The sequence below is a fragment of the Oncorhynchus mykiss genome, chromosome 23 (genome assembly GCF_057628025.1).
Source record: "Oncorhynchus mykiss isolate SJ-2025 chromosome 23, ASM5762802v1, whole genome shotgun sequence".
In the NCBI taxonomy this organism is placed as follows: domain Eukaryota; kingdom Metazoa; phylum Chordata; class Actinopteri; order Salmoniformes; family Salmonidae; genus Oncorhynchus; species Oncorhynchus mykiss.
The window spans coordinates 53,830,001-53,843,524 of record NC_143044.1 but is presented as its reverse complement, the minus strand read 5'-3'; the positions used below and the strand labels follow the sequence as shown (position 1 = coordinate 53,843,524).

Genomic DNA, 13,524 nt, shown 5'->3' with positions numbered 1-13,524 from the left:
GTTGTTAGGTGATGTGGTTGTTAGGTGGTTGTTAGGTGATGTGGTTGTTAGGTGGTTGTTAGGTGATGTGGTTGTTAGGTGGTTGTTAGGTGATGTGGTTGTTAGGTGGTTGTTAGGTGGTTGTTAGGTGGTTGTTAGGTGGTTGTTAGGTGATGTGGTTGTTAGGTGGTTGTTAGGTGATGTGGTTGTTAGGTGGTTGTTAGGTGATGTGGTTGTTAGGTGGTTGTTAGGTGATGTGGTTGTTAGGTGGTTGTTAGGTGGTTGTTAGGTGATGTGGTTGTTAGGTGGTTGTTAGGTGATGTGGTTGTTAGGTGGTTGTTAGGTGGTTGTTAGGTGGTTGTTAGGTGGTTGTTAGGTGATGTGGTTGTTAGGTAGTTGTTAGGTGATGTGGTTGTTAGGTGGTTGTTAGGTGGTTGTTAGGTGATGTGGTTGTTAGGTGGTTGTTAGGTGATGTGGTTGTTAGGTGGTTGTTAGGTGATGTGGTTGTTAGGTGATGTGGTTGTTAGGTGGTTGTTAGGTGGTTATGTTATGTGGTTGTTAGGTGGTTGTTAGGTAGTTGTTAGGTGGTTATGTTACGTGGTTGTTAGGTGGTTGTTAGGTGATGTGGTTGTTAGGTGGTTGTTAGGTGGTTGTTAGGTGGTTATGTTATGTGGTTGTTAGGTGGTTATGTTACGTGGTTGTTAGGTGGTTATGTGGTTGTTAGGTAGTTGTTAGGTGGTTATGTTACGTGGTTGTTAGGTGGTTGTTAGGTGGTTATGTTATGTGGTTGTTAGGTGGTTATGTTATGTGGTTGTTAGGTGGTTGTTAGGTGGTTATGTGGTTGTTAGGTAGTTGTTAGGTGGTTGTTAGGTGGTTATGTTATGTGGTTGTTAGGTGGTTATGTTACGTGGTTGTTAGGTGGTTATGTGGTTGTTAGGTGATGTGGTTGTTAGGTGGTTATGTTATGTGGTTAGGTGGTTATGTTATGTGGTTGTTAGGTAGTTGTTAGGTGGTTGTTAGGTGATGTGGTTGTTATGTAATACATTTGTTGTGGGTTGTTCCATGTGTTTAATTGATCTGTTGTGTTCCAGGTAACAGTAAGGAAGAGGAGGAGGCCATGATGCAGGAGTGGTTCATGTTGGTCAACAAGAAGAACGCTCTGATCAGGAGACAGAACCAACTCTCTCTACTGTAAGTCCCTTAACTCTCTCTACTGTAAGTCCCCTAACTCTCTCTACTGTAAGTCCCCTAACTCTCTCTACTGTAAGTCCCCTAACTCTCTCTACTGTAAGTCCCCTAACTCGCTCTACTGTAAGTCCCCTAACTCTCTCTACTGTAAGTCCCCTAACTATCTCTACTGTAAGTCCCCTAACTCTCTCTACTGTAAGTCCCCTAACTATCTCTACTGTAAGTCCCCTAACTCTCTCTACTGTAAGTCCCCTAACTCTCTCTACTGTAAGTCCCCTAACTCTCTCTACTGTAAGTCCCCTAACTCTCTCTACTGTAAGTCCCCTAACTCTCTCTACTGTAAGTCCCCTAACTCTCTCTACTGTAAGTCCCCTAACTCTCTCTACTGTAAGTCCCCCCAACCCCCTCGACCGTAAGTTCCCCCAACCCCCTCGGCCGTAAGTTCCCCCAACCCCCTCGGCCGTAAGTTCCCCCAACCCCCTCAGCCATAAGTTCCCCTAACCCCCTCTACCGTAAGTTCCCCCAACCCCCTCGACCGTAAGTTCCCCCAACCCCCTCGACCGTAAGTTCCCCCAACCCCCTCGGCCGTAAGTTCCCCCAACCCCCTCGGCCGTAAGTTCCCCCAACCCCCTCGGCCGTAAGTTCCCCCAACCCCCTCGGCCATAAGTTCCCCTAACCCCCTCTACCGTAAGTTCCCCCAACCCCCTCGACCGTAAGTTCCCCCAACCCCCTCGGCCGTAAGTTCCCCCAACCCCCTCGACCGTAAGTTCCCCCAACCCCCTCGGCCATAAGTTCCCCCAACCCCCTCGACCTTAAGTTCCCCCAACCCCCTCGACCGTAAGTTCCCTCGACCGTAAGTTCTCCCAACCCCCTCGCTTGTAAGTTCCCCTAACCCCCTCTACCGTAAGGTCCCCTAACCCCCTCTACCGTAAGGTCCCCTAACCCCCTCTACCATAAGTTCCCCTAACCCCCTCTACTGTAAGGTCCCCCAACCCCCTCAACTGTAAGGTCCCCCAACCCCCTCAACTGTAAGTTCCCCTAACCCCCTCTACCGTAAGTTCCCCTAACCCTCTCTACTGTAAGGTCCCCTAACCCCCTCTACCGTAAGTTCCCCTAACCCCCTCTACCGTAAGTTCCCCTAACCCTCTCTACTCGAAGTCCCCTAACACTAATCTCTTTCTCTCTCACTCTCCATTGTGTCTGACTATCCAATACACAGACATAGTATTCTCTCTGTGTGTTCCCAGTTCCCAATACACAGACATAGTATTCTCTCTGTGTGTTCCCAGTTCCCAATACACAGACATAGTATTCTCTCTGTGTGTTCCCAGTTCCCAATACACAGACATAGTATTCTCTCTGTGTGTTCCCAGTTCCCAATACACAGACATAGTATTCTCTCTGTGTGTTCCCAGTTCCCAATACACAGACATAGTATTTTTAAACCAATCATCACACAACTGCTTTACCCTGTGATCTGTGTGTTGTAAACCTGTTAATGTCCATAATCCATTCTGGTTCTGTTTATTCCTGGCATTTACATGTCAACATTAAACCAATAAGAACCCAGCGATCATCACAACGTTGCATCACAACGCCTTTCTCTTTAGCTACATTTCCAAATGGCACCTTATTCCCTATGTAGTGCACTGCTTTTTAGACCAGGGCCCTATGGGATTCTGTGTGGGTCCTGGTCAAAAGTAGTGCCATTTGTGACACAGGCTTTGTGCGGTCACTCAGCCACTAGGTGGACAGGTGGAAACACAGCTCTCCTTTTCATTCTCTCTCTCTCTCTCTCTTTCCTTTTCATTCCTTCCTCCCTCGCAGGATTTCAAAGGGCCAGAGAGAACAAGAGACTGAAGTATTCATATAATCACATTATATGGTGTGAGAGAGAGAGGGAGGGAGAGAGTGGGGAGGGTGTTTAAAGTGGCCAATTGATAGAGGGTCTGATTACTACCTCTTTCATTTCTCTCTTTGTGGCAGAAAAGCGCCTCTGAAGGACAAATTCTATTATGGGGAAAATTAGCTCGTTTTCTAAACCATCTGAAAGAAGGGGAATTAAATTTGTAGCCCTACCGCCCAGACATTACCCACTCTACCACCCAGACATTACCCACTCTACCACCCAGACATTACCCCCCCCCTACCGCCCAAACATTACCCCCCTACCGCCCAGACATTACCCCCCTACCGCCCAGACATTACCCCCTACCGCCCAGACATTACCCCCTACCGCCCAGACATTACCCCCCTACCGCCCAGACATTACCCCCCTACCGCCCAGACATTACCCCCTACCACCCAGACATTACCCCTATCACCCAGACATTACCCCCTACCACCCAGACATTACCCTCCTCCTACCGCCCAGACATTACCCCCTTCCTACCGCCCAGACATTACCCCCTTCCTACCGCCCAGACATTACTCCCCCACCGCCCAGATATTACCTCCTCTACCGTCCAGACATTACCCCTTACCGCCCAGACATTACCCCCCTACCGCCCAGACATTACCCCCCTACCGCCCAGACATTACCCCCCTACCGCCCAGACATTACCCCCCTATCGCCCAGACATTACCCCCCTACCGCCCAGACATTACCCCCCTACCGCCCAGACATTACCCCCTACTGCCCAGACATTACCCCCCTACCGCCCAGACATTACCCCCCTACCGCCCAGACATTAACCCCTACCGCCCAGACATTACCCCCCTACCGCCCAGACATTACCCCCCTATCGCCCAGACATTATCCCCCCTATCGCCCAGACATTATCCCCCCTACCGCCCATACATTATCCCCCCACACTCATACCTCCTGTTCTGTTTGGTTCCATCTCCTGTCCTTTTCCTTTTCACTGTCCTATCTCTCTACCTGTTTCTCCATCTCTCTTCCTGTCTCTCCAACTCTCTACCTGTTTCTCCATCTCTCTACCTGTCTCTCCATCTCTCTACCTGTTTCTCCATCTCTCTACCTGTCTCTCCATCTCTCTACCTGTTTCTCCATCTCTCTACCTGTCTCTCCATCTCTCTACCTGTCTCGCCATCTCTCTACCTGTCTCTCCATCTCTACCTGTCTCTCCATCTCTCTACCTGTTTCTCCATCTCTCTACCTGTCTCTCCATCTCTCTACCTGTTTCTCCATCTCTCTACCTGTCTCTCCATCTCTACCTGTCTCTCCATCTCTACCTGTCTCTCCATCTCTCTACCTGTCTCTCCATCTCTCTACCTGTCTCTCCAACTCTCTACCTGTCTCTCCATCTCTACCTGTCTCTCCATCTCTCTACCTGTCTCTCCATCTCTCTACCTGTCTCTCCATCTCTCTACCTGTCTCTCCATCTCTCTACCTGTCTCTCCATCTCTCTACCTGTCTCTCCATCTCTCTACCTGTCTCTCCAACTCTACCTGTCTCTCCAACTCTCTACCTGTCTCTCCATCTCTCTTCCTGTCTCTCCAACTCTCTACCTGTCTCTCCATCTCTACCTGTCTCTCTATCTCTCTACCTGTCTCTCCATCTCTCTACCTGTCTCTCCATCTCTACCTGTCTCTCCATCTCTCTACCTGTCTCTCCATCTCTCTACCTGTCTCTCCTCTCCTTTTCCCCTGTCTCTCCATCTCTCTACCTGTTTCTCCATCTCTCTACCTGTCTCTCCAATCTATCTTCCTGTCTCTCCATCTCTCTACCTGTCTCTCCATCTCTCTACATGTCTCTCCTTCTCTCTACCTGTCTCTCCATCTCTACCTGTCTCTCCATCTCTCTTCCTGTCTCTCCATCTCTCTTCCTGTCTCTCCATCTCTCTTCCTGTCTCTCCATCTCTCTACCTGTCTCTCCATCTCTCTTCCTGTCTCTCCATCTCTCTTCCTGTCTCTCCATCTCTCTACCTGTCTCTCCATCTCTCTACCTGTCTCTCCAATCTCTACCTGTCTCTCCAATCTCTACCTCTCTCCATCTCTCTACATGTCTCTCCTTCTCTCTACCTGTCTCTCCATCTCTCTTCCTGTCTCTCCATCTCTCTTCCTGTCTCTCCATCTCTCTTCCTGTCTCTCCATCTCTCTACCTGTCTCTCCATCTCTCTTCCTGTCTCTCCATCTCTCTTCCTGTCTCTCCATCTCTCTACCTGTCTCTCCATCTCTACCTGTCTCTCCATCTCTCTACCTGTCTCTCCATCTCTCTACCTGTCTCTCCAATCTCTACCTGTCTCTCCACCTCTCTACCTGTCTCTCCAATCTCTACCTGTCTCTCCACCTCTCTACCTGTCTCTCCAATCTCTACCTGTCTCTCCACCTCTCTCCTTCGCTTTCTTTCCCCCTAATTCTGTCTGTCTGTCTGTCCCTCCCTCTTTCTCTTTCCCTCCCTCCATTTCTTTCTCTCCCCCTCTCTCTCTCACCCACACACAGGGTTTTACCAGACCAGCCCAGGCAGGGCCCCGGGTCGGGGTATATTTGTGTATCAGATATTTGCAGTAGATTAATGTGTGGAGAGAAGGGAGAAGGTCCAGCCGACTGGCTGAATCGATGTTTATTGCAGACTTCTTCTAAGTGCTTAATGATTTAGTCATTAACATATTGATGAACTTTGTTCCAACTTACTGCCACAGGGAGAAGGAGCACGATCTGGAGCGTCGCTTTGAGCTGCTCAACAGAGAGCTGAGAGCCATGATGGCCATCGAGGGTAAGACATTTACCCTTCGGTCATTTAGAAGACGCTCTTATGACGGGGGAAGTTAGGCCAGGGGGTTGAGCTGGTGGGGAGGGGGAGGGAAGAGATGATTAGAGAGGGGGGGACGATTAGAGAGGGGGGGAGAGACGATTAGAGAGGGGGGGAGAGACGATTAGAGAGGGGGGAGGGAAGAGACGATTAGAGAGGGGGGAGGGAAGAGACGATTAGAGAGGGGGGAGACGATTAGAGAGGGGGGAGGGAAGAGACGATTATAGAGGGGGGAGAGACGATTAGAGAGGGTTGGGGAGAGACGATTAGAGAGGGGGAGGGAAGAGACGATTAGAGAAGGGGGGAGAGACGATTAGAGAGCGGGGAGGGAAGAGACGATTAGAGAGGGGGGGGAAGAGACGATTAGAGAGGGAAGGGGAAGAGACGATTAGAGGGGGGGGGCGATTAGAGGGGGGAGGGAAGAGACGATTAGAGAGGGGGGAGACGATTAGAGAGGGTTGGGGAGAGACGATTAGAGGGGGGGACGATTAGAGAGGGGGGGAGACGATTAGAGAGGGGGGGGAGACGATTAGAGAGGGGGGAGACGATTAGAGAGGGGGGAGACGATTAGAGGGGGGGGGATACGATTAGAGAGGGGAGACGATTAGAGAGGGGGGAGACGATTAGAGGGGGGGGGTGTCTTTAAGTAGGAAAGTGGAAATGGGGAGAAATACTTCAAATACATCACCTGTACCTTTATGGGTGATGATTTTACTGCTATCTACTGGTACACTGTCTATTATTCCATTAGTTTGGATTCAACACATTTCTCTCCTGCTCTGAATAATAGTGCTTCCTTGCAGTCAGGATCCTAACCACAGGTTGCTAGGTTGTTACTAGGAGGATCCTCCTCTGTCAGTATCCTAACCACAGGTTGCTAGGTGGTTACTAGGAGGAGCCTCCTCAGTCAGGATCCTAACCACAGGTTGCTAGGTGGTTACTAGGAGGAGCCTCCTCAGTCAGGATCCTAACCACAGGTTGCTAGGTGGTTACTAGGAGGAGCCTCCTCAGTCAGGATCCTAACCACAGGTTGCTAGGTGGTTTCTAGGAGGAGCCTCCTCAGTCAGGATCCTAACCACAGGTTGCTAGGTGGTTACTAGGAGGAGCCTCCTCAGTCAGGATCCTAACCACAGGTTGCTAGGTGGTTACTAGGAGGAGCCTCCTCAGTCAGGATCCTAACCACAGGTTGCTAGGGTGTTACTAGGAGGAGCCTCCTCAGTCAGGATCCTAACCACAGGTTGCTAGGGTGTTACTAGGAGGAGCCTCCTCAGTCAGGATCCTAACCACAGGTTGCTAGGTGGTTACTAGGAGGAACCTCCTCAGTCAGGATCCTAACCACAGGTTGCTAGGTGGTTACTAGGAGAAGCCTCCTCAGTCAGGATCCTAACCACAGGTTGCTAGGTGGTTACTAGGAGAAGCCTCCTCAGTCAGGATCCTAACCACAGGTTGCTAGGTGGTTACTAGGAGAAGCCTCCTCAGTCAGGATCCTAACCACAGGTTGCTAGGTGGTTACTAGGAGGAGCCTCCTCAGCGAGGAGATCTGGACTGATGCTGTCTGATCAGTGCTATCTAACAGCCATACTAGGCCTGAATACCATTATCAGCACCCTGGTTTGATATCTAGCCCTGCTGACTGACATGGAGGATTAAAACCCGGCTAGCTAGTAGCTACGTTATCCAGGTAGGTTGTTGTGTGTACTGGTACCGGCTGAAAAGCACCACTATTGTGTGGTATCAAAGTTGTCGAGCCGAAACCCAAGTTTAATCCCTTTCACTGTGTCCTCTTTGTGAAAAATGAACCTTTTGACAATCAATGCAAATTGATTTCTCCATTCAATGTTGACCTGCCTGCACCTCTGCATCGGCCATGGTAATTTCTTTCCCCACCTGATAAGCAACCTGATCCATATTAAATCAATTGTAATTAGCTGGTGGAAGGGACTGGGCAGGTGTGTGTAGGGAGTAGGGGGGAGTGTGTATTTGTGTGTGCACCGTGTGTGTGTGTGTGCGCGTGTGTGCGCGTGTGTTGTGGAGTAGACAGACATGCATAGCTGAACAGGAGCAAGAGAGTAGGAACACATCCTGGTTAGGGGTTGATTGCTCTTGTCTGCCACACACCAGCCAGCCTGTATTTCTGTATTTGGAGAGGGAAGCAACAGGTAATGCAGTCAGACACCTGACAAAGACACCTGACAAAGACACCTGACAAAGACACCTGACAAAGACACCTGACAAAGACACCTGACAAAGACACCTGACAAAGACACCTGACAAAGCTGCTCTGAACTTTACATTTTATTACATTGTTCTAAGTGCATTTTCCACATGGTCACAACACATGGTCACATGGTCACATGGTCACAACACATGGTCACATGGTCACATGGTCACAACACATGGTCACATGGTCACAACACATGGTCACATGGTCACAACACATGGTGACATGGTCACAACACATGGTCACAACATGTGGTCACATGGTCACAACACATGGTTACAACACATGGTCACGTGGTCACAACAAATCAAATCAAATTTTATTTGTCACATACACATGGTTAGCAGATGTTAATGCGAGTGTAGCGAAATGCTTGTGCTTCTAGTTCCGACAATGCAGTAATAACCAACAAGTAATCTAACTAACAATTCCAAAACTACTGTCTTATACACAGTGTAAGGGGATAAAGAATATGTACATAAGGATATATGGATGAGTGATGGTACAGAGCAGCATAGGCAAGATACAGTAGATGGTATCGAGTACAGTATATACATATGAGATGAGTATGTAAACAAAGTGGCATAGTTAAAGTGGCTAGTGATACATGTATTACATAAGGATGCAGTAGATTATATAGAGTACAGGATATACGTATACATATGAGATGAGTAATGTAGGGTATGTAAACATTATATAAAGTGGCATTGTTTAAAGTGGCTAGTGATACATTTTTTACATCAATTTTTCCATTATTAAAGTGGCTGGAGTTGAGTCAGTGTCAGTGTGTTGGCAGCAGCCACTCAATGTTAGTGATGGCTGTTTAACAGTCTGATGGCCTTGAGATAGAAGCTGTTTTTCAGTCTCTCAACATGTGGTCACATGGTTACAACACATGGTCACGTGGTCACAACATGTGGTCACATGGTCACAACACGTGGTCACATGGTCACAACACATGGTCACAACACATGGTCACAACACGTGGTCACATGGTCACAACACGTGGTCACATGGTCACAACACGTGGCCACATGGTCACAACACGTGGTCACATGGTCACAACACGTGGTCACATGGTCACAACACGTGGTCACATGGTCACAACACGTGGTCACATGGTCACAACACGTGGTCACGTGGTCACAACACGTGGTCACATGGTCACAACACGTGGTCACATGGTCACAACACGTGGTCACATGGTCACAACACGTGGCCACATGGTCACAACACATGGTCACAACACATGGTCACATGGGGATAAGGAATACAAATGTTAAAATTAAAGCATAGTAATCTATAAAACATAATTGACATAAAACGTCATGATACAATAACATACAGTCGTTGTTTTCTCCGAGCACAATAGGAGTTTGATGGCCATTTGCAGGCTATGCACTGTGAGAGGATGAATCCTTTGCAATCAAATCAAATCAAATGTATTTGTCACATACACATGGTTAGCAGATGTTAATGCAAGTGTAGCGAAACTAACAATTCCAAAACTACTGTCTTATACACAGTGTAAGGGGATAAAGAATATGTACATAAAGATATATGAATGAGTGATGGTACAGAGCGGCATAGGCAAGATGCAGTAGATGGTATCGAGTACAGTTAATACATATGAGATGAGTAATGTAGGGTATGTAAACAAAGTGGCATAGTTAAAGTGGCTAGTGATACATGTATTACATAAAGATGCAGTAGATGATATAGAGTACAGTATATACATATACATATGAGATGAATAATGTAGGGTATGTAAACATTATATTAAGTAGCATTGTTTAAAGTGGCTAGTGATATATTTTACATCAATTCCCATCAATTTTCATTAAACCTAAAAAATTAAACCTATCTGAATTGAGTGCATGAGCAGCAGAGTATGAGAAGTGGGACGAGGCAGACAATGGTCCTGGAGAGGTGGGACGAGGCAGACAATGGTCCTGGAGAGGTGGGACAATGCAGACCATGGTCCTTGAGAGGTGGGACAAGCCAGACCATGGTCCTGGAGAGGTGGGACAAGCCAGACCATGGTCCTTGAGAGGTGGGACAAGCCAGACCATGGTCCTGGAGAGGTGGGACAAGCCAGACCATGGTCCTGGAGAGGTGGGACAATGCAGACCATGGTCCTTGAGAGGTGGGACAAGCCAGACCATGGTCCTGGAGAGGTGGGACAAGCCAGACCATGGTCCTTGAGAGGTGGGACAAGCCAGACCATGGTCCTGGAGAGGTGGGACAAGCCAGACCATGGTCCTGGAGAGGTGGGACAAGCCACATCATGGTCCTGGAGAGGTGGGACAATGCAGACCATGGTCCTGGAGAGGTGGGACAATGCAGACCATGGTCCTTGAGAGGTGGGACAAGCCAGACCATGGTCCTGGAGAGGTGGGATAAGGCAGACCATGGTCCTTGAGAGGTGGGACAAGCCATACCATGGTCCTGGAGAGGTGGGACAAGCCAGACCATGGTCCTGGAGAGGTGGGACAAGCCAGACCATGGTCCTGGAGAGGTGGGACTTATCAACTGGCCCTTTATCCTCCTCTCCACCCTCTCCTCTCCACCCTCTCCACTCTCTCCACCCCACTCTCTCCACCCTCTCCACCCACTCTCTCCACCCTCTCCACTCTCTCCACTCTCTCCACCCTCTCCTCTCCACCCTCTCCTCTCCACTCTCTCCACCCTCTCCACCCTCTTCTCTCCAACCTCTCCTCTCCACCCTCTCCACCCTCTCCTCTCCACTCGCTCCACCCTCTCCTCTCCACTCTCGCCACCCACTCCTCTCTCCTCTCCACCCTCTCCAATCTCTCCTCTCCACCCTCTCCACCCTCTCCTCTCCACCCTCTCCACTCTCCACCCTCTCCACCCTCTCCTCTCCACCCTCTCCAATCTCTCCTCCTGCCCTCTCTCCATTCCTCTCTCCTCTTCTCCTTCCTCGGGGATCTACTTAATATTCAACATGCTCTACCTTTCACAGGCCAGGCACAGATAGTTCTGCTAGAAAGATAGTGTGTGAGGGAAGAGAGTGTGTGTCCGCTGTTATTTGGTGGTTGGCCAGGTCCATTGAGTGATGGCTGGGCTGCGTGGCGTGGCGTGGCTTGCAGGTAATTGCTGATTTGGTTGGCCAGCCGATGACAGAGAGACTTGCAGAGATAGACACACACACACACACACACACGTCCATGCCAGTCGATGACAGAGAGACGCTAGCGCTGGAGTACTCAAACCAGTGAACGACACAGATATACACACTTGAAGAGATATATTCACACACTCTCACACACACTCTCACACACTCACACACACACTCACACCCTCTCACATGATTAAAAGTGATACAGATAGCCAGCAGCGTATCCACTTATTCTGATGCCTCACAGCATGGTGGGAGAATGTGTGCTTCCATACCATCCAGTCTATGATCCATACTGTTATTGAGCTGTCAGTCTATGATCCATACTGTTATTGAGCTGTCAGTCTATGATCCATACTGTTATTGAGCTGTCAGTCTATGATCCATACTGTTATTGAACTGTCAGTCTATGATCCATACTGTTATTGAACTGTCAGTCTATGATCCATACTGTTATTGAACTGTCAGTCTATGATCCATACTGTTATTGAGCTGTCAGTCTATGATCCATACTGTTATTGAGCTGTCAGTCTATGATCCATACTGTTATTGAGCTGTCAGTCTATGATCCATACTGTTATTGAACTGTCAGTCTATGATCCATACTGTTATTGAACTGTCAGTCTATGATCCATACTGTTATTGAACTGTCAGTCTATGATCCATACTGTTATTGAGCTGTCAGTCTATGATCCATACTGTTATTGAGCTGTCAGTCTATGATCCATACTGTTATTGAACTGTCAGTCTATGATCCATACTGTTATTGAGCTGTCAGTCTATGATCCATACTGTTATTGAGCTGTCAGTCTATGATCCATACTGTCATTGAGCTGTCAGTCTATGATCCATACTGTCATTGAGCTGTCAGTCTATGATCCATACTGTTATTGATCTGTCAGTCTATGATCCAAACTGTTATTGAGCTGTCAGTCTATGATCCATACTGTTATTGAGCTGTCAGTCTATGATCCATACTGTTATTGAGCTGTGAGCTGTCAGTCTATGATCCATACTGTTATTGAGCTGTCAGTCTATGATCCATACTGTCATTGAGCTGTCAGTCTATGATCCATACTGTTATTGAGCTGTCAGTCTATGATCCATACTGTTATTGAGCTGTCAGTCTATGATCCATACTGTTATTGAGCTGTCAGTCTATGATCCATACTGTTATTGAGCTGTCAGTCTATGATCCATACTGTTATTGAGCTGTCAGTCTATGATCCATACTGTTATTGAGCTGTCAGTCTATGATCCATACTGTTATTGAGCTGTCAGTCTATGATCCATACTGTTATTGAGCTGTCAGTCTATGATCCATACTGTTATTGAGCCGTGAGCTGTCAGTCTATGATCCATACTGTTATTGAGCCGTGAGCTGTCAGTCTATGATCCATACTGTTATTGAGCCGTGAGCTGTCAGTCTATGATCCATACTGTTATTGAGCTGTCAGTCTATGATCCATACTGTTATTGAGCTGTCAGTCTATGATACATACTGTTATTGAGCTGTCAGTCTATGATCCATACTGTTATTGAGCTGTCAGTCTATGATCCATACTGTTATTGAGCCGTGAGCTGTCAGTCTATGATCCATACTGTTATTGAGCTGTCAGTCTATGATCCATACTGTTATTGAGCTGTCAGTCTATGATCCATACTGTTATTGAGCTGTCAGTCTATGATCCATACTGTTATTGAGCTGTCAGTCTATGATCCATACTGTTATTGAGCTGTCAGTCTATGATCCATACTGTTATTGAACTGTCAGTCTATGATCCATACTGTTATTGAGCTGTCAGTCTATGATCCATACTGTTATTGAGCCGTGAGCTGTCAGTCTATGATCCATACTGTTATTGAGCTGTCAGTCTATGATCCATACTGTTATTGAGCTGTCAGTCTATGATCCATACTGTTATTGAGCTGTCAGTCTATGATCCATACTGTTATTGAGCTGTCAGTCTATGATCCATACTGTTATTGAGCTGTCAGTCTATGATCCATACTGTTATTGAACTGTCAGTCTATGATCCATACTGTTATTGAGCTGTCAGTCTATGATCCATACTGTTATTGAGCCGTGAGCTGTCAGTCTATGATCCATACTGTTATTGAGCTGTCAGTCTATGATCCATACTGTTATTGAGCTGTCAGTCTATGATCCATACTGTCATTGAACTGTCAGTCTATGATCCATACTGTTATTGAGCCGTGAGCTGTCAGTCTATGATCCATACTGTTATTGAGTGTCAGTCTATGATCCATACTGTTATTGAA

The 13,524-nt window shown here is 47.6% G+C and overlaps 1 protein-coding gene across 1 annotated transcript in view; it reads left to right on the top strand.

Moving 5' to 3' along the window:
• The window catches only part of ehbp1 (EH domain binding protein 1), a 344,316-nt gene that overhangs the window by 313,379 nt on the left and 17,413 nt on the right, over nt 1-13,524 (top strand). The window contains 2 exon segments of the mRNA XM_090217692.1: nt 1,071-1,170; nt 5,772-5,845. Of these exon segments, the coding sequence (XP_090073818.1) occupies nt 1,071-1,170; nt 5,772-5,845 (174 nt within the window).